General features: G+C 31.4%; 1 protein-coding gene and 1 long non-coding RNA gene across 2 annotated transcripts in view; both read right to left on the reverse strand.

The window, feature by feature from the left end:
• Window positions 1-4,688: 4,688 nt before the first annotated feature.
• On the reverse strand, window positions 4,689-10,784 carry LOC120354761. The gene is made up of 2 exons (XR_005573136.1): window positions 10,580-10,784; window positions 4,689-5,544 (listed from the first exon to the last, which is right to left on the reverse strand). It is a non-coding gene; the product is annotated as an uncharacterized LOC120354761 (long non-coding RNA).
• A 10,937-nt stretch (window positions 10,785-21,721) lies between these two features.
• The window catches only part of LOC120354760 (transforming growth factor-beta-induced protein ig-h3), a 110,337-nt gene continuing 108,668 nt past the window's right edge, over window positions 21,722-23,390 (reverse strand). The window contains exon 15 of the mRNA XM_039442360.1: window positions 21,722-22,701. Coding sequence (XP_039298294.1) covers window positions 22,591-22,701 — 111 coding nt within the window. The 3' untranslated portion in view covers window positions 21,722-22,590. The remainder of the gene's footprint in view (window positions 22,702-23,390) is intronic.

Raw genomic sequence — 23,390 nt, forward strand, 5'->3', positions numbered from 1 at the left:
TCCTCAGGAGTGAAATGCTTTCCTCATCACACCAAGAAAAAGTAAGTGTTTTTTCACAAATATTTAAAAGTATCACAGTGTCTGAACTACAAAAAGTTATTATATAGTGTTTCGTCATGGAAATCAACATCGAAATGTAATATTGTTTATCATAATACATACGAACAAAGAAAGAGCATCAAAATAATCAGTCAGTTCACCTCCAAGAATGGTTTCTTGAGTGCAGCAGAGGAACTTTGCGCACGTATTTCACATTAAATTTTTCCTACAGTTACCATTAAATATGAAAAGTGGTTGATTATGGGTAAAATGATGGCTGAAATCCATCAAATGTTTGTCTGTATAATTTTGTTATTAATAACAACTTTAATTTATTCTAAACTTAATAATCCATAATTTATTCAAATTAAAAATTAAATTAATCCAATTAATTTGAAAATTTGAATAATTTTGAGTAAATCTTAATTTCTAAATAATTTTTCAACCAATCAATTTATGAATGAAAAAAATATTATTCGAAATAATTAATAATATTAGAAATGTATAATTTAATGAGATCTCATTTTTATTTATTTGAAAATCAGAAAAAATATAGATAGAACAAATTCGCATTCAAATAAATACACGCCAACAATGTCAACAGCTGATTGGGATGGCTGCAAGATAATACGCAAAGTATTAAGAGTAAGCAAAGTAATACTTTGCGCACTAGAGCGGAAAAGTGATTGTCAGTGCAGGAATGGTCACTTTTCAAGGTAACTGTAGGAAAAAATGATTTTCTACACGTGAGTCTATTGCTCACAATTCAACAATATTATAAACATCACTGCTCTTCTTTCAACCAGTGTTGAAAGTTTCAAATGAATCTCTCATAGCTTTACAGCAAAAGTTGAAAAAACTATTTTCAATTTTTTTACAGTATCTTGAAAATATTTATTATGTGGAGTAATGAAAACATCCACTTGAAATTATATTAAAAACATGAAGATAATATAGTCAAATATTGCAAATTTATTCTGAGAACTGAAAATGCCACCTCAAGAATTGAAACAATTTTGTGTTTTTCTCAAAATAAATTGGAAATATTTGACTAAATCTTTGTGTTTTCATTATGAATAAAAAATAACACTACGCCTCACCAAACACTGAGTCAGAAGTTTAAAATCATACTTTCAGTATAGAGCGGATAAGAGCTCTGTTTACAGCTATAAATTTATACTATTTTATACTATTAATCAATTTTAATAATATGTTCATAGAGGTTCAAATGCTTCTTTAGCATCACTACTCCAATATATTTGTTAATCAATAAAAACTATTCTATTATATTTTATTATATTCTATTATTCACACTATATTTCAGATACCTGCACCATTAAAAATCAATGTATGTGATTCCTAAACTATTCTATTATATTTTATTTTATTATATTATTCACACTATATTTTAGATACCTGCACCACTAAAAAACCATGTATGTGATTCCTATGTCAAATAATTTTAAAATTATGTAAAATTTAATATGAAATCATAGCCCATATACTTTTGAATAAATGATACACTATTAAGCAACTCACAATCAATTTAATTATCAACAATACAAATTACAAATATTCTCTTACTTTACTATTGTATTGGACGTTTTGCACTTTTCTGAATGTAATAACTAATTAATCAAGATATATAAAATACTCTACAGAGGTAGACAATAATTGACAATTCTTCATCATTGTATCATTATAATCAATGAAATGTAATAATTCATCGAAACTTTGACTATCAGGGATAACAGTTCAAATATTCTCTACATTAAAAATGGAAAATTACACCAGATAAATTTATTTTACATTATTCAAAACATATTCGTATTCTTCTACAATATTGTATTCTTCACAATACTCTACAGAGGTAGACAATTGACAATTCTTCATCATTGTATCATTATAATCAATGAAATGTAGTAATTCATCGAAACTTTGACTATCAGGGATAACAGTTCAAACATTCTCTACATTAAAAATGGAAAATTACCTCAGATAAATTTATTTTACATTATTCAAAACATATTCTTATACTTCTACAATATTGTATTCTTCACAAGATTTACTACAATTTATTTTTGGTTTAAATCAATACCTTATTGGCTTGACCAGTATTTTGGCATATTATTACAGAACTTGAATAGTACGGTACACAATAATTCAATTTTAATAACATATTCACTAGAGGTTCAAATAAGTGATACTGTATTAGCGATTTAATATACAGTTAGTGATTTAACATTGTACAATCTTATACTACTGAAAATTTAATATTAAGATAATCGTTAGAGAACTATTACATCCTTTATTTTACTGTTGGTATCCTTTATTACTGTATTTTTCTGCATCATAAGGTTTTAGAAAATATTATTGATTTTAGTTGATCATATTTTTCCTCATTTTTAGTTGGGCCAGAGAATTCATTATTATAGTTACTTACAATTAATTTTATATTATTCAGTATTTGAGCCATAACATTTTTTAAGTTTGAAGAATCTATATATTTTTAATTATATAATTATGATATTATATGCTCTTCCATTTAATTGTCATGATTTGATTATTACAATGAAGATTATGATTTTTATTTGAATGTTCCAATTATTAATTTGACTTTATTATTCTGTGATTGTATTAATATGACTTTGTCAATTACCTATATTGGTCTACGAGAATAAAATCTATTTATTTATTACTTATATTATAATTTTAGTTAAACAATTATTAGTTATCATTACTATTGATTTGTTATCATTGTTAGTTATCATGGTTTTTTTCATTATTTACATTATCACAGTCCTTTACAGTCTATTGATTTGTAGAAGTTTTTAACAATTTAAATCTGAAGCTTCAGATCTTTATTTTAAATATTTCACATAAGTATGAAAATGGTATTTTATTTACTAATATGGTAGGGGAAAGTAGCCACAATACGATTTGAGCAGAGATAATAGAGAACGTGTTTATCAAATTTAAAAATTAAAATTAATTTTTTTCAATGACATGGGGACTTTGGCACTGCTTTACTGATCAGAGCAATAATACCATTAGTTCTTATTTGATTGTTCACGAATTTTCAAGACTCTCATCTTATTTAAAAATTATAATTAATTTTTTCAGTGACATGGGGACTTTGGTACTGTTTTGCTGTTCAGAGCAAGAAACCATTAGTTCTTATGTGATTGTTCACGAATTTTTAAGACTCTCATAAGAACAGAACAGATCAGGAATTTAGTTTAAGACAGTCAACAATTTTCTTTCTATAGCTATCTCACAGTTGCTGTACTCTAACGGCAACAAGCCGAAGCTTATTTCTCTCACATATGGCTGGCAACAATAAATTATTCAAAAGTATAGTGGTATTCAGCTCAAATTGTCAGAATGTTCTGAATGAAAAGCATTGATACTCATCTCCCAATCATAATGCCTCCGCCTTGCTCCGTCTTGTACTAGACTAGACCCTCCCAAGGCAAAAAATTTAGTGGATTCTATTTTCTTATTGTAGGCTACTCTTTCCGACCACTATTATAAAGAAGGATTTCAACATATCAGTGAATTTGTCCGATAAAGTAAGAATATTATTTCCATAAGCTCTAATAGGACTCTAATAGGACATACTCGCTCTGCCATAAGAACTCGTTGGATTACATTAAACAAGTGAGTTGTGTTTTTTGTGGCTCTAAATTTTGTCAAATTACGCAAAAATGTTCCAATTAATGGTGATTTGATGATATTTTTGTTTTTTATTCTGTTTTTAACCATCAAAATTTAAAATTCTTAGTTTTCGTTGTTTTTTTTTAGTGAAAATGGACTAAATTTTAGAAAAGTGAAACCATAACCCTATCTTGGACTTTTAAAATGTTATCTAAATTTGGGAGAAAAATGGCACAAGGAGTATCCTTAGTTTTTTCTCTCTCAGTCAGTGCTACTTTGTAAAAATTATAAATAGATAAAATAAAAAAATTTCACTTTACTGGTCACTGATTCTAAATATGTGGGGATCCGCCTCAATCCTGTCTACTTACTCAAAACCCTACCATTGCTGAAAATCTAGTTGTTTTTTAACACAGCAAACATCATACTAGTTAATCTTACTTATTATTAATTACACATACTTATAACTTACTCACTACTCAACATTAAAATCAAGATTTATCAACATTTATATTACATATATTGTACATTAACATAAATTATTAAACATTATTACCATAACATATGAACATTTATGAACATTGTACATTAACATAAATTATTAAACATTATTACCATAACATATCAACATTTAAATTGAAAATTTACACTCTAAAAAGATTAGTACACTATGATTACACTTTATTTACTTTCAACTTTTCAAGTTATTAGAACACATTTTTATCAAATTTTAGATATTACATTTTTAAATCACATTTCAAGGAAATAAATTGTTTATAATAAATTATTTTTGGTTGGGATTGTATTGAAAGTCGAAGTACAGTCAAAAATATTACCTCTTCTATCACATGGTAAAAAGGATAATCATACCGTACTTTCAAATCTCATTAAACCTTAAAAAACTACACAAAAAACAAACACGACATTAAGTACAATAAACTCCATTGTGGAATTTTATCACATGGTGAAATGATACTATTCAATCACATTAATTATTGTCAAACACTTTAAAACTAGCTCTATTATAAAATATGAACTCTCTCATATCTATTGTTAAATTGCAGTTTTGAAAACGTTGGTATTTTAAAATGTAATGAAGATGAACGCTGAAAGATCTTTATAGTACTTGGAGAAATAATTAAAAGGCATGGAATTATCTGTTAAAATTCAGTTCGATTGGCTTTTAAAAGTATGATATATTATAAAATATGTTGAAATTAAAATACTTTCAAAAATATGCTGGAAATCATATTCCTTAAGAGACGAATTATTGAGTAGCACCAAATATATCAATTAATCATTCTCCCTAGCTCAATTTAAGCTTTGAAACATATTCCAGTAATTTTTATGAATTTTAAATAACGGATTCAGCTGACAGTAAAGCTGATGTCTAGTATACGTATACAATTATTGTTAGTTTCCATTAGAGTTGATGACATAAAATTCCAAGCTCACAATTTAACAGCTAGATAAGCTTACATCCCAGTAAGCTTGTAATAATTGCATAGATTCTTGTATGTTTTCTTGAGGTTTGCTGACATAAAATTCTAAAAAGACAAATTAAAAGCTAAGATTAAACTTATACATAATTGCAATTATTACTGAAACTCAGGGCGGAATTCGTCAATGCACCAACGCACAATTATCGCCATTAAAAGAAAAACTATCGCTAAAAAAAGCACTAGATTAAAATCTCTGTTGAATTCCTCATCGGGTTGTCTGTCTTCCAATCTCTCGAAATATCTGCTTCTCTTCATTGCCGCTCTATTTGCATGCCCTGGTCTTCTGTGTCGACGAGTCATGATGTCTCCTCCACTGATTGAGTCAGCAAAATTTTGTCACCAGAATCTGAAACAAATCAGATATGTGTTATACAGATATAATGTTCTATAGATATGATGTTATACAGATATGATGTTATATAAAAAAGTAAATTCGTATGGCTTTTGTTGGTGGGGAATCCCTTGCGGAAAGGTCCCACCGCCTGAATATATAATTTAAGCCGTCGATGGGCCTTACGACTGTCATACTTCAGCCGGGACCGACAGTTTAACGTGCCCATCCGATAACACGGGAGTGATCTGGTTAAAAAACGTTTGGTATTGAGAGGGTTTGAACCCGGGATCTCTATTGTTGCTACGCAAGCACTCTATCCACTAGACCACGGATCACTCCGATGTTATACAGATATGATGTTATATCTGTGTGTTACGTTGTCTAAATTTGGGAGAGGAATAGCACAAGGTTACCTTATTTTTCCTCTCCCTATCATTTCGAAAATGTACTTATTGTATAAATAAATGAATAAATAATTTATCGTATAATAAATGAATAAAGAATATTGGGGTAAAAGAAAGGAGACGGGACCGCACTACCTGTGCTCTGGGGTAGGTATTGTTCCAAAAAGGTGCATCCTCTAACTCTCGACTAGGATACTTTATTGTCCTCTTATTCCGCTTCATTACTCTCATTAGTGGCTCCGTGTGCTTTCTTGAAGCCAATTCTAGCTAGTAGCTGGTGGCACAAGCTTATCTATTAATTTTCACCTTACATCTGTTACTTGTATTTCCTGCAATTATTAAATGTAAATCAGTGATCAAGTACTTGTAATTATTGTATTATTTCCAAGGACTCATTTAATCTGCGTTACATACAATTCGATACTTATTGAATTTTTTGTTTTTTTGCGTCCTTTCAAATTCTATTAGATTGAACACAACTTGGCAAACATATGATGTGTATCATGTGTGTTTGTCAAGTCCCATTCAATCTCCTAGAATTTATCGATTTGGGCTTTACTCACCATGTACGTTCAACTAAATTTGTACTTATCATTGATAGTAATGTGAGTGTTCATCCAATCACTGTATGCTATCACTGGTTTACAGCTGAAAGTGCCTTCAAGTAATCACACAGGTCCACCAATACATTTCTGGGAGTGAAAACCTTAACAATAGACCACGAATATGTCGAAATTCAATAACAATAGGTGACCGCTGACGGGTCCCTAGAACTTCTACCTGTCCATCCATTGTTTTCATTTCTTTAACCCGAATATTGTGTAGCAGAATTAAGCTCAATACTGCAGACTCAATGTGCACTTTTAAGCCCTGTTTGACAGAATATCATTTATTCTTATGGGATTTTATTCACACATTGGCAGACTGAAAATATGTGAATACTCTCATAATATTTATTTGTAATTATGAATAACAAGGGCTAATTTTAGTAATATAAATTGAATGAAAATAGTAACCTTTTTATAAAAATGTGTGCTGAGGCATGAAATTGGAATAAAAAGGAATCCAAAATTCATAGTGGGCTGATAAAAACTATATGACTTTGCATATGTTTTTATCATTTTTAATTAGTCAATACTGATGTTTATTTATTTTGAATTTGCACCTGAAGATGGGATGAGTCCCGGAATGCATAGTGCTTTCAATTATTTTTCAATAGTTTCATAATTTAAAAAAGTGAATTGTTTTTGTTTCAAGAAGTGAAAGGTGTTTCCTAAATAAGTGCTATTTCGATGTAACGTATTCTGTTTTTGCCCGGCAGAGCACCTAAATTCAGACATATTTCCTCTTGATAAGACAAGAGTTTAAGTGCCGGTTGCGCTAAAGCCGGTTAAATTTTAACCGTGATTAATTCCACATATCGTTCATAAATAGAAAAGTAACATTTTTTGTAAATTCGATAACTTATTTATTATTTATTTATTTATTTGAAAATTTACATATTTGAGGGCACCAGGAACTGAATCCCATTATTGCCCTCATAACACACATTGAGCATACAATTTGAAACACCCTTTAATGCATGGTGATGCATATCTGCATCATACCGTAACTCTCCATTTATATTTCTAAAAGAGCCATGTATAACTATAGATTCACTCTAGTATGAGTCTATACAGTATATAGAAGCTATTTAGTTCCTTTCCTAAATAAAATAAAATGAAAATAAAATAACTTAACTAATATACTATTGAGTTTTAGAAAAAAAACAAGATACAAGAAAAATAGAAAACCTTGCAAATATGAAACTTATAGTATAGCAGATAATAGAAGAAGAAATACGTATGTAACTAATACTGAAGAATTCAAGAAGAAAAGAAAAAAGAGACAAAGAAAAGATAATTATGGAAACTTTGAAAATATGAAACTTATAGATAAAAACACTAATATATTATGTAATACATAGGAAAGAAAAAATGAATAAAAAAGATAAATCTCAACAAACATAAATCTTATTCAAGTCCTGCCTGAACACACTGTCTGAATCAAAAAAATCTAATGCATCTAATCTATTTTATAATCGAAGAGACCTAAACAGGGGAGCATTGTAACCACTGACCGTTCTACTTCTGATAATATCAAAGATGGGATGATCTCTGGAATTGAACGCAGGAACATGGAACCTGATCAATGAGAGCAGCGAACGAGAAGAAAATCGACCCCTTAACAGACCATGCACGAAAATCAATGAGTCTCTCTCCCGTCGAAATCTCAATGATACAAAGTGAAAGGTACCCCTCAAACGGTCTGTAGGAAAACCCGAAGGACAGGTTTGGCAGAAGCGCTTGTAATAGAGAAACCTCAAAAACTTATTCTGAACTACCTCAAGACCATGAGTACACAAATCAGTATAAGGGTTCCAAATCACACAGCAATATTCCAACACACTCCGGACCAATGGCACATAAACAGTACATATTGCATCAAGGTTATTGAAGTTAGCTGTATTCCTCATAACAAAACCTAGCATTTTATTGGCTCTAGCTATGCTACAGTCTATGTGCACTGAGAACCTGAGACAGCTATCAAAGATTACACCCAAATCCTTACATGTATCGACTCTTTTCAGATTCATACCATGTACTTCATAAGAAAATTGAATGAAAAAGACTAAGAAATTGTCAAAAAACCACTGATTTATTGATAATTAGAAAGACCGGTTTCGGTTATTATACCATTGTCAATCTGTGATAAACTAAAACTAAATACAAGAGCAGCAGAATTTATACTAGTGAAAAAAGTTCATGAGAAAAGTTCACCTTCAAAGTTTTTCTAGAGAATGAGATACACTTACACTTCCTAACATTCAAGTCGAGTCCATTGATAGAAGACAAAAAATATAGAACGTTAAAAAGAAGATAATATACTTGTTTATTCTGGCATGAATCGCGAAAATCGCATATTAGAACAAAGCCAATGATATAATGAATGTATAAAAAAAACTCCAATGGAAAATTTGAAACCGTTTATGATCTGGAAAGAAAACGGAGTTTAGCACTTCAACAACCCATAACTCGCTTATTAGACCACTTAAAAATTTCAGTTGCTACTTTTTCTCACTCTTATAATGATCTTAACAATTATATTGAAAAAGATTTTCCAATTTAAAAAAGTGTGCTGAACAGCCTTAAATAAACTACGTTTATGAAAGATAACTTTAATATAATTTTCCCCGCTATGTGGTCTGTGGCAAAAAGGAAAATAAAAAGATATACAATACAAATAGCATTATAGTGCATCGTTTAATGCACCACAACCATAAAATTGTGTACGTAACGTACTTTTCACTAGAAATTGTTTTGAACTTTGAACTCTTCTTCATTTACCTATGAAAATAATTAAATAATAGCTTACTTGAGAAATTTAGTTCCTATGTACTACATGAAAGTTTTCATTTTTAGAAAAATTTCGGGGGGGTTCCAACCCCTGTGACAACCCCCCCTGGGTACGGCCTATAGTGTGGTCCACGTTATAATGGCAGTGGATAAAAATAGAAGAATAGCGATGCCGATTCTCTGCATTAATTAATTATATTTCTACACTGTCAAAAACATTATTGTCATTGTTGTGGACCTCGAAAAGGATAGTACCACCGGCTATGTCGGTTGATAGACAAGGATAGCAATACCAAAGTTGATCAAATACTGTCATTATAAAGTGGACCTCACTATAGCTACTAACAGTAGGTACAGTAGCTATATTTATTATTCTCCTATGAGTACAGTAGGTGAAAAAAAACACCGGCAAAAGGAAGATTCCTTGTGAGTCGTAAAATCAGCTTAATCAAAGTAATATAATAACTTAAATTTAGCGTATGCAGTGTTCAACATGAAATTGATTATTATATCAAAGTTAATGATTGGAAATAAAAGTGAGCTGTGTTTTCTGTTCATGGCTACGGATTTCGATGTAGGTAATTCTTTTCAAGTTAAAAGCTTAGGCTTCTCTTTTCTTATTCTGTTATGTACCTGTGTTTTCTTGTTCATTTAAACAACCAGTTCTTTGTGAATTTCGTTTATTAATTTCTTCAATACATCATAACAAAAACTGAGTTTTAAAATATTTTTGTTAAAATGTAGTGTTGAAGAAATGAACGAAATTCACAACGAAGTGGTTGTTTATTTGAACAAGAAAACATAAACTTAACAAAATCAGAAGTGATAAGCTTAACATGGAAGATCTATGAATCATAAAAGCAATATTATTCCAACATTTCCAATTCTTCTGCCGCTATAACGTCTTACAACATAATAATCCAATTACAATTAATAATTATATGGAATGAATTTATATTTATAGGTTATGTTGTGATTTAGCCGCGACGACGCGACTCGAGTCGTCGCAGGAGTTGCACCTGTTGAAGGGGGGCAAGAGAAAAGTGAGGTTATGTTCATTTCATTTCAACAGAAAGAACAAACTACAAAATGGTTAAAATAACTTGATGTGTCATATCAAGATTATCAAGTTGATGAGTACATTGCTATCAAACTATTGTAAGAAGCAAATCGAAAAGTCCTTCAGTTATTCATGCAAACAAGCTTACCGGTATCTGACCATTGCCAGTCAAGTTAAAATATACTCACGGTTATTCTCTTGAAGATTACGCCAACACTCGTCCAGTGATAAAGCTTCAAATGCTATAAAAGTTCACTTCCTAGATGTAGATGTCAGTTTATTGAAATGATAAGATGAGATTACTGATAAACTCAAAAGGGAAAACAAAGTTATGATAACAGAAACGGAGAAGAGGAGAAGACAGAATAGTCAGCTGTCAGCTTCGACAGCTTGAAAGGAGTTCAGTACAGGCACGGAGAAAATAACGATAGGCCTACTTCTTCTTGGTTTCCTTCTTCCGTGGTACAGGGGTGTGTGTACCAATAAATCAATGCGTCAAAATAGCGAGGGTTGTAAACAGTACGAGCACCGGTCGCTCAAAAAGCTGATATTACGCCGAAATTAATCAGAATAGTAGCCTATATGGATGGTCCTCTTATTAATTTAGTACCGTAACAAAGTATAAAATGTATATGTCTTGTTAGATACGACCGTATTTTGAATATCAGCTACCGGTATAGTGAGGTCCACGTTATAATGGCAGTGTTTGATTATCAATATTGTATTGCTATCCTTGTCTATCATTCAACAAAGCGGATAGCACTATCTCCTTTTCGTTTTGCTCTGATGCCAGATCGTTTCTTAAAAATGTAGAAATATAATTAATTAACAAAATATTAATTTGATTATAATATTTTAATCTTGATTATGAAAATTTATTATGAAATCATTGAAAAATATAATTTCTTGCTTGATAAAATATACCGTAATTGATTTTATTTTAAACGAGAGTGAATTTTGAGCTTTGCTCTGTTGCCAGATCGTTTCTTAAAAATGTAGAAATATAATTAATTAACAAAATATTAATTTGATTATAATATTTTAATCTTAATTATGAAAATTTATTATGAAATCATTGAAAAATATAATCTCTTGCTTGATAAAATATAATTGATTATTTTAAACGAGAGTGCACAGTGGATAGCGCTATCTCTTTTTCGCTTTGCTCTGATGCCAGATCGTTTTTTGAAAATGTAGAAATATAATTAATTAACAAAATATTTAATCTTGATTATGAAAATTTATTATGAAATCATTGAAGAATATAATTTCTTGCTTGATAAAATATAATTGATTTTATTTTAAACGAGAGTGAACAGTGAATATTACCGTACATCAATAAACCTGTATCAGCTACCGTCTATAGAAAGCATTGACAAGACAGAGGATCGGCAACGTTGTTCTCCTATCTTCCTCCACTGCTATTATAACGTAGACATCACTATAGAACTAAGCAATATTTTTCATGTTTCTTCATGGAACTATACGCCCTTTTCAAAAGGCTTCTGTTTCTAGTTTTCCTAGTATAGTCAGCACAACACAACAAAGGCCCGGTTGCACAAAAGCCGGTTAAATTTAAATCGTGATTAATTTTACGAGGACCAATCAGAGAAGGCGATTTCGAAAAAAGGCTTCTCTGATTGGTGGATTTTTTTGCTGAGGGTGATGCCCACATGAGCTTAAGGCGTATGCGTGGGTAATAAGGCGGATGATAATGAGAGATGAATGGACCTACAGTTTTAGGTGGGTTCCGAACCACCTGGAAGCGATTTTACAAAACTCATGAATTAATCACGATTCAAATTTAACCGGCTTTTTGTGCAACCGGCACAAAGCCAATCCAGTACGGTACGAATTTCGAATTTGTGCCGACTTAAGTTGGCGGGAACAATGTTTCCCATAACTTGTTTGCAACTGCGAAAAAATTCGATTGCATGCAATAAAATTTATAGTCAGATTGACTTCAAACTATCAACATTCTTCGTAAAAAGTCAATTCAGTTATCAGATGTCATATCAAACAGTTGAGACTTAACAGTGAATCTCATTATAGATAATTCTCTATAAATTGATATTCTCTATACCGTAATACCGTGTAAAATATTCCCGTCTATATTATTATCCTAGACTTGTGCTCTGTATAGCTAGCTATACAGAGTAGACTATATAGTAAGGTCCACGTTATAATGAGTGTTTGATTAGCAATGGTATTGCTGTCCTTGTGTATCATTCAAAAAAGTAGATAGCGCTCTCTTTCTTGCTTTGCTCTATTGCTAGATCGTCTTTAAAATTAATTATTAATTAACAAAATATTTCATCTTAATTATGAGAATTTATTATGAAATTATTGAAAAATATAATTTCTTGCTTAATAAAATATAATTGATTATTTTAAACGAGAATGAACAGTTAATATCACATGAATAAACATGTATCAGCTACTGTGTATGAAAGGCATTGACAAGACAGAGGATCGGTAACGTTATTCTCATATCTTTCTCCACTGCCATTATAACGTGGACCTCACTATAGTATAGGTAACGGTAATACTGTATAGTGAGGTCCACGTTATAATGACAGTATTTGATCAACTTTGGTTTTGCTATCCTTGTCTATCATTCGACAAAGCCGGTGTTACTATCCTTTTCTAGGTCCACAACGGTGCCAGTTATGTTTTTGACAGTGTAGAAATATGATTAATTAATGCGGAGAATCGGCATCGCTATTCTTCTATCTTTATCCACTGTCATTATAACGTGGACCTCACTATAGTTCTCCTAGTATAAGTAAGCACATCACAACAAAGGCCCGGTTGCACAAAAGCCGGTTAAATTTTAATCGTGATTAATTTTACGAAGACCAATCAGAGAAGGCGATTTTGAAAAGACGTCTCTAAGACGGCCTCTATCTGATTGGCTCTTGTGGAAAAATCATGATTTTTTTCAAGAGGGAATTATTTATTATTTTTATAAGACCGGGAGAAAAGGACCAAGGATACTCCTTTTATACTATTCTCTCCCAAATTTTGATAATACTTTATAAAATTCCGAAGTAGGGTTTTGAAAATTTAACCCGCTTTTGAGCAACCGGCACAAAGCCAATCCAGTACGAATTTATGCCGACTCAAGTTGGCGGGAACAACTTTTCCCATAACTTGTTCGCAACTTCAACCGCGAAAAAATTCAACCAAATTTGGATTCTCGAATAAGCCGATTGCATGCAATAAGATTTATAGTCAGATTGACTTCATACTATCAGTGTTCATCGCAAAAAATAACAATCATCTCCATTCTATCAATATTTATAACAGTGTAATAACAGTTGAGACTTAACAGTGAATCTCAGTATAGATATTCTCTATAAATTGATAAGTTAATATTCTCTATAATACCGCCGTTAAAAATATTCTCGTCTCTATTATTGTACTAAGTCAGACTTTTGTGCTCTGCATAGCTATAGAGTAGACTTAGTCTACTAGATTCTAGTAGTTGTGAATTACTATATAGCTTAATACTGTAGTTCATAAATTACTATATCTACTGATAATTTATTCAATCTATTATTTATTTAGAGTCAGTTAATTGAATTATATACCTTAGATTAATTAGACGACAACACTTTTTGTTATTTTCTGCTGATTCTGCTGAGTAGAAATTTCTGAGTAATACGGTATAAACTTGAACTTATAATTATTATAAAACGAAAATCAAAGTTTAATGTAGAAATCGTTGGGGTGATTTGAGTTGAATCATTTAATTTGGATTTTCGTTTAATAATAATTATTAATTCATTAGCATTTGAATTGCAATATCTAAGTAATTTCCATCCTGTATAAAATTGAACGTCGAACAGCCAAAAGAGCATGAAATGGACTAGGATTTTTCCAGCAAATTGGATGGAGATCATGCAGATTCCCTCACTTAAAAAAGTTACTGAATACTCTCCTTATTAGAGTGAAGTTGGGCTGGGCCCAGTACCGGTACCTGATTTTAGAGATTGTAGACTTGAAGATATTATAGTAATACTATTTTTAATCTCTTTATTGAAATTCTGATGGGAAGATGCAGGAAAATCTGGTGGAGAACAAGAGGAAGAGAAAGGAGATTGGTTGATTGATTTATTTTATTTCCATTGCCAGGTCTGAAGAGACCTATGGCAAACATTAAATTACAGAAATACATTGCAAACTCGAATAACAGATTTAAAGAAAAAACAAAATTTGAATTTATAAATAAAATTACTTCATTTTTTTGAGTAGAAGAATGATCATGTTTTTGAAAAGAGGCCAGATACTAATGAAAAATAGACTTACGGTAGTCTAGGGGGGAAAATGAAACATTGAAAATTAAAATGCATGAAACAAAAAGGAAAATTGATGTCAATATTCCTACAGATCTATAATAATATGAGTCAAAGAGTCTAAAAATTGTATACATGTATAATTTCAACCATCTTGTCATAAATAGTAAAAGACTTCCCATGAAATTGGAAATAATGAGCTATCATGCTCAAATTCAATTCCACAACATCTCAATGCCATAATACTTGAGGCTGTGCAAAGGCTAAAAATTAACTTTCTACTGGTGATATTTTTCAAAGTTTTTCTATTTGTATATCATCAAGCTATCAAAATGAAAACGTTTTCTCAGGAAAACATTTTTTTTCAATCATTACTTTTTGAGATATGAGCGCCTGAAGTTTGAATTTTTGGGACAGAACATTTCAAATTCGGTAAGATAAGAATACATTGGAAGAGATACATGAGATTTAGAGGATGGATTCTTCATGGTATTGTTGATCTAGTGAAACAAAAATTTTCTAAAAATATCAATTTTTGAAAAAGTTATTCAATTTACCAAAAATAACTCAACTAAAAGTTATTTTTAGTAAATTGAATAACTATCTTAAAAATTGATATTTCCAGAAATTTTTGTTTTACTAGATCAACAATACCATGAAGAATCTATCCTCTGAATGTCATGGATTTATCTCTTACCGAATTTGAAATGTTCTGTCCCAAAAATTTAAACTTTAGGCGCTCATATCTCAAAAAGTAATGATCAGAAAAAAATGTTTTCCTGAGAAAACTTTTTCATTTTGATAGCTTGATGATATACTAATAGAAAAACTTTGCAAAATATCACCAGTAGAAAAATTATTTTTAGCCTTTGCATAGCCTTAATACCACTATGCAACTTATTGTAAAATAATACAATGGATACTATTTCATAATAAAATGGATAATTTATACTATAATAAATAACACTCTTAGGCTCAACTCAAACTTACGCAAACTCAGGTCGAGAGCATGTGTTTCCAAATGGTGACACTCAAACCAGTCGATTCTAGTCTCCGCGACGTCACCATATTTGAAAACACATGCTCTCGACTAGAGTCGAGTCTCTTCTCGACCTGAGTCGCATAAGTGTGAGTTGAGCCTGAGAGTTAATAATTATAATCATCAAGGTATTCGATGAAAGATAATAATATTATTGTTCATCATTGGCCTGTTGTCACCCGCCGCCATCAGCACACTCTGCAAAAGCAGCTACCGAGCGCTTACCTTCATTCACGAACATTATTTTACCCTCGTTGGTCCAAACATTTCATACACCATAATTGGTGAATTGGCTCTGTAAAGAGCCAACCGCCTTCTTTTTCAATTTTCTTTCAACATCCGATTGGCCATAAATGAATGACAAATGTATATAATGGTATCGATGGTTAACCTTCCGGCAGTCGCGCTGTTGTAAAAAGTACTACAGTGTCATTTTTATGCTGCACAAAACTATTGGATGGGGTGGTGTAAGTGAATGAGTCACCTATGCATTCCAAAACTTTCTCCCCATCACTCCAATGAGTTGCAGTATCAACCGATCAATGAATGGTTCAGTCTTTAGGTGCCATTTAGTCGCGACAGTGCATATGTCGCACTGTGCATAAGATAGGGAAAGACTGTATACGGGGACTGTAAACAAACCAATAACACAGAATTGATGGCTTTGCTTGATGTACCTTATTGGGCTATGAAATGGTTATCATCCAAATGTACATAGGTGAAACATAATCCAAGAAGATGGGAAAAGTAATTATACAATTAATTAATATTATTTTGACAGTAAACAGAGTACATAACACTTGGAAAATCGGGTGTTGTAGAAAATACAACACGTGACTGCTTGTGTGATTGAGTAGGGCGTGACTACCGGAAGGTTAAGCACCTAATTTATATTTAGTTGATTCAAACAAAATATGTTCAAATACTGTATTCTAAATGCCACCTGCACGGAAACCAAGCTCATACAGTAGATTTTTTTCTGTTTATGTTCAAACAAAATACTCTTTGTTTATGTTCAACTTGAATATTTTTCTATTACTTGTTTGTGTAATTTTCTTTTTTCTTCTATTTATCTATGAAATATTGTTAATGCCCAATACAGGAACATCTTTATAAATACTATAATATTGTTTGTTCAGGACATTCAATGTTAAAATTGTATTGATTTATTTTTGTAATATTGTATTTTTTTCAATAAGTTTTCAATATAAAAGAATATTTTATTCACTAAAAGTTACTTACACTTATGGTTATTCTTCAACGTGATCGCTCTGAAGGTTGAGGCATTTGTCATACCAGTGGACTAGCCCAGTGGTTCTCAAAGTGTGGGGCGCGACCCCCAAGGGGGGCGCGATGAATGGTCAGGGCAAAGCTTGGTTGAAAAAGGTTTCAAATTTACTTTTAAAATAATTACGATCAGCAATCTTTCTATTTTTAAAATTACATGTGAGTAGTTTTTACTCATAAAATATTTATAACAACCGTATTGTCAAATTCAAATTCTCAATCAATAAGTGCTCCCTCAACATGATAGAAAAAGAAAACCTCATTGATCTCCAAGGTGACTTTGCGCTTAAAATGAAGTTTGAAGAATATTCTCTTACATACTTCTCAATTTGGTGTGCAAAAGGAACACCCAATTTTGAGTAAAAAGGCATTGAAGATATAGATTCCATTTGCTACAATTTATCCGTGTGAAACTGGGTTTTCTGCTCTAGCTGCCATGAAAAGTGAATATTTATCAAGACTGGATGTGACCCAGGAACTTAGAGTAGCCTTATTGGAGCTGACACCTCGTTTCTCTGTGCGAAAAAAACAAGTTCATCCTTCACACAGACGCTCTTTGTATTGCTCATATCTATGAGAAACAAAAATAACAATCATGTACTATAGTAGCTGTAGTACCCGAATTTATTATAATTTATTGTTTGTATAGAATTTGTTGTTTTATTAGGATTGAAACTATTGCAACATTGAGTTATGTATAGAATGTGCAAAACTCAACTAAATAAATATTGAGTGTAAAATATGTAGATGTACAACATGTATAAGGATTGATGGGTTAAACAAGATGGGTTAAACAAGGAGTACCTCAAGGGTCCATTCTTGGGCCAATTTTATTCAATATCTACATATATGATCTACTATGTAATATTGATAGCATCCATATTGATGGCTACCTTTTTGCTGACGACTTGGGTTTAAAAATTAATTGTCAGTCCAAAATTGAGCTGGAAAGAGAGACGAACTCAAGTGATTTAATTATAAATGACTGGTGTGCAGCAAACAATCTATCACTTAATAAGAGTAAAACCGCTGATATTAGTTTTAGATTCACTAGGGAGTTAAGGGAGCATTCCCTTAAATTCTTGGGTATCTATTTAGATGAGAACTTGTCTTGGGATGCGCATTTAGATTACTTATCTGGTAGATTAGCAAAAGGTTGCTACATGATTCGCAGACTTAGTGTGACAGTGCATACATCCATCCTGCTTCATGTATATTTTGCTGAAGTCTCCTCACTTATGGTGTTATTTTTTGAGGGAATAGTGTAAAAGCGAATTATATTTTTATTCTACAAAAAAAAGGTTGTAAGGATAATCAGCAATGTTCCATTTAATACACATTGTAAACCTCTCTTTATAAATTTAAAAATTTAGTCACTACCCTCATTGTATGTTTTATATGTTGTTTGTTATGTGCATAGTAATTTGGAAAAGTATAATATAAACAGTAATTTTCACAATTTTAACACAAGAAATAAACACAAACTTAGAATTGCGCAGTACACTCACACAAAATCGCAAAAAAATTTCACTTTATGTCTGTAAAATTATATAACTCCACTACAGATAATTTCAAATTGCTGCCTCCGAATAAATTTAAGAGCGTGATAAAAGAAATATTAATAAAGAAATGTTTGTATTCTGTTGATGAATATTTCGAAATAGATTGGAGTCAATGAATTTCAATGAAAAATTTTTCATAATTCAATGAGGTACCTGCTTGAGATTGGTATCACTATTGACAAATCTGATGTTCTTGAATGTTATCTTATATTTTAAGATTGTTTTGACTAGCTAGGCTATTAGGAATTCGACGTCTTTATTTCTTTTGTATAATTCTGGACTTTTGTATAACTGACTTTCTTTTAACTTATATGACGTTTGTTTTTAACATTATTGTAATGTTTTAAAACAATAAAGAATGATTTGATTTGATAGTAGTCTATGCTTATACATGTGGGAGGTCCGGTTTACAGCTGAATTATGCAGTGGGGGGGGGGGCTTGAAGTAAAAAGTTTGAGAACCACTGCCTACCAAAACCCTAATCATAAAATGATGCCACCAAATGAGTTAGGTAATATTACTATATATTATGGTAATGATATTATCAAATGAGTTTGGCTATGACGTTGTTTTGTAGCTCCTCATTAGCTCTGCCCTCAAAGTCATGTCTTGAGTTTGAGAAAACTCATATACTATAATTTACTAATGGCCAAGTCAGATTTGTATGGTGATAGAAATTCAATTTATTCAAATTTAATCATAATCATTTATTATACATGTCATAGGTCATTTAGAACAGCATCGACAATTGTCATGCACTCACACTATAATCAATTGGATTTTCTAGAGAAGCCGTATGATTACACCAGCACTACCGCTTGTATGTATCTTATGATTTATGTGATCGGTGGTTGAAAAAATTTACCCTCGTAATTCAATAGAGCTAAACACACTATAGAAACAATAACGTATGATGATTTGTTAGATTGTTTGTCGCATGGTTTCATTTGGTCTTTTAATCCCTCGCTCTGGCGTTCGAAGACGCGTTCGTTTTTACAGGAGCTCTCTATTGGCGTTAGGCTATCAACGTTATGAAATCTAAACCCAGGCAGCAGACGAATCACTAGCTGCTCGATGCGACGCTCCGTGTGTCCGTAGAAGTGGCGGACAATTCGTCTAAAGAAACGCCTCGTGTGTCCCTGCCCTGAATCAACACAGGTTTAAAAGAAACGCCTCGTGTGTCCCTGCCCTAAATCAACACAGGTTTAAAAGAAACGTCTCGTGTGTCACTGCCCTGAATCAACACAGGTTGGAAAAAACGCCTCGTGTGTCCCTGCTTCAAATCAACACAGGTTTTCAAACAAAACAGTTGAACTACTAAATGACAAGCTGCTTCCATCGTTTAAAACTATGATATCAATTAATAAAATCATGAGGTTTGGTTAAGCTGCGTACAGACTTCAGCGACACGAACATATGCACATTCTGCTTTTCATCAACAGTAAGATACAGATATAATAAACATAGCCTCAGCTGATGAAAAGAAGAATGTGCGTGTTCGTGGCGCATAAAGCTGTATGCACCTTAATACAAGTCACAATGTATTTTGAGTGGTTTACCAAACAGGCGGTGACTTGCAAGGGTTTTTCTCGTTTTTACGCCAATACATGAAATGTTCTCAATTGAATATATTTCTAAATATTTTTAGTTAAGTAGTCCAAACTTTAACAATCTTTGAATTTTTTGCATTACTGTCTCAGCTTCGCCATTTCGACAGACATAGCAAAGAAAATGCTATTATATAAATATATAATAATATAATGTGGAATTACCCGTCACACAATCCCTTATAATATAAGTTCAACTATAGTAAATGCTTTCAATATTAATTTTACTTCATTAATATCTATTAACGCCAATTTGAATACCTATCAGAGTAATAAACTAATAAATAAAATTCCAGAAGACTTTATTAAGGATAAAATAACAAAAACCAAATTGAGATTAATAAAATCGTGGGTAAAACAATACTATTATTTTAAGATTGAGAACTGAGTTGGATGAATCACCAATTTTGGCAATATTATTTATTTATAATTGTGTAAAAATTATAGAAACTCGACTATTATTATATTATTTTTCTGTGCATTTATATTTTGCTTATCAAGTACTTGGATTATTGATAAAATTCAACATCCATAGATTATTATCCATTAACAGAATTGTTTCATTTGTACTGCTGTTATTCGATTAAAAAAATGTATTTCTTATTTTTAGAACTCATGGCTGGAGCTCAAGGCTTCTTTCTCCAGTCACACCAAAAACTATTGTATTTTAATGATTATTTCTATTTGTAAAAATATTTCTTGTATTTGGCAATAAATATCATTATTATAAAGAATTATACGGATTTATAGATGAATCCCTAAACTTATTTCCCACAGATGAGATGGGATTTTCGCTTTTCAATTTTTCAGCATAGTTCTTACCTACATCAGCGAAGTGGAGATTTAAAATATCAGCATCAATTATAACGGTTGAGCAGCTGTATATAAAGAATTTAATTATTTACATTAATAAACATACAGAGCTTTTCAACCTCCGTATATCGCCTTACAATCTCCGTCCCTCAACCATTACCTTTGAACCACACAATGCAGTTCTATCCATTTGTAGAAGACAGTTTGATTATATTGTTAATAAGCTTATAAATGTGATACCTGCTTTTTTGTAAGAGATAATTCGAATGGAAGACTTCTGAGAGAGATAGATTTATGGATTGCTTCTTCACATCCTAGGATAAGTGATTTCTTGTAATATTGTAACTAGGATAAGTTCACAATCATTCAAGAATGTCTGCTTTTTATTTTATTTTGTTATCTCGTATTTTCTTACTTTTCTTCTTTGAAATTTTTTTCAAATTTGGATGTTAATAGGAATCCACCAATTTTATTTTTATCTTAGAAATAATTTTGTTTTTAGTAACACTCGGCCCCTGCGCTCAGGTTTTTAACCTTTTCAGGGACTTTCCATATTTAATAATAATACTATTTTACTTTTAACTTATTTTGTTAATTGTCAATTGTATTTATGTAATTATACATTCATGTATGCATTGTATGAAGGATAAATAAACTATTGATTGATTGATTGATCATTATATATAATTAGAATGATGAGGTAACACGTAATGAGCACTAGCGGTTAGTTTGCAAAGCATATCTTTAATAACACTCTAACATGATTTGCACATAATAGAACTATATAGGTGAACATAAAAATCTTCACAAGTCTTAAGATAATATCAATAAAATATAAAAACATAACTGTAGATATGTATTGCAGATACACAACGTTTTCATCAGTCAACTGCATGTCTACAATAACTCAGATCAAAAATTGTTCCAATATAATACTGTTTGTTGAATCAATAATAATGAATCTTACATGCAGGTATAGCAACTTTCCTCTGCAGAAAAGGTGAATAGTGAAAAATCAACAATATAAATCTTAGAGTAAAATAATACAAATCACACTTATTTGGAAACGTATCTTAGATAATAACGGAGTAGCCATACATAGTAGTCTTGTAGATTGGAATGGGAAATTAAAAATGAGAATCAACCCAGGAATATAGAATGTACCAATTTGAATTTTTAGTAAACATAGTGTTTCTACCAACATCGATGGAATATAGAATGTACCAATTTCAATTTTTAGCAAACATAGTGTTTCTACCAACATCGATTTTTCTACTACAGCTACTATAGAAAAGTATTTTTCCGAGTTCTAAACATATAAATATATAATACCTCTAGAGATATTTTGGTGCTTGTATCTATAGGTATGTAAGTGAATACAACTGAGGCCGGTCATATATGGGTACATCAATAGGATAAATCTATGTATATAATGTGTTGTACGTATATGATATACGCCACAAAATACACACGATATTTGGGGTTTTCAGGTTTGGTGATTTCTCATATGGAAATGTGGACACAACATATATATACTAAGAAGACTGACTGATCCGTGGCAATGTTTAGACTCCTTTGATTCTTGTAGACTGTTTAGACTCCATAGAGACGAATCTCTTGGCCATCGTGACTGAAGATAACTGAAGAGCTCATCTCTTTTTCTCCACCCAGTTCTTCAGGCAGGGCGTCACGAGTAATGAACACCTGCAATACAAAATAATAATCAATCACAATGATATTTTATTGAAATAATGTAATGCATTGAGAAAATCGTATGTTAATTGGAACGTTGCTATGGATATTGTAGTGTTACATTAATAATTATCATAAATGAATAAATAAAATAATCATAATTAAGTATTTTTATAATCAATAGTATAAAACAGTGGTTCCCAACCGGTGGGCCGCGAGACCCTATGGATTGGGCCACGACGAGGTCTGGGAAAATGTTTAAAAATTTTGTGTTTGTCCAGCAGTTTTAAGGAAGGCTTGAAAAACTATCATTAAAACTTATAACAAAATTGGGTCATGAAAACTGTAGAGTGGCGAGTAGCATACAGTGCAAAGGCCAGAGACCTCGAAGAAAATAAAAAGAAATCCCCCTGTCAAACACTACTGTAAAGGCGCGCATTGATACTATGTCTAGTGATATTGAAGATCAACTTGTTTGTAAGATCAAAAAGTCTCCATACTTCAGTCCGCAGTGCGATGAAACAACTGATATCGCTAAATGCTCTCAGTTGTTAGTTTTTGTTAGAGATTTGGGAGACCAGAATACAATAAAAGAAGAGTTGTCAATATCAGAAGAGTTGGAGAAAACCACAAAAACTGAAGATGTTATGAAACTTATTATGAACATTATTATTATTATTATTATCTGAACTTTAAAAGCT

This window comes from Nilaparvata lugens, chromosome X (assembly GCF_014356525.2).
Source record: "Nilaparvata lugens isolate BPH chromosome X, ASM1435652v1, whole genome shotgun sequence".
NCBI classification, from domain to species: Eukaryota; Metazoa; Arthropoda; class Insecta; order Hemiptera; family Delphacidae; genus Nilaparvata; species Nilaparvata lugens.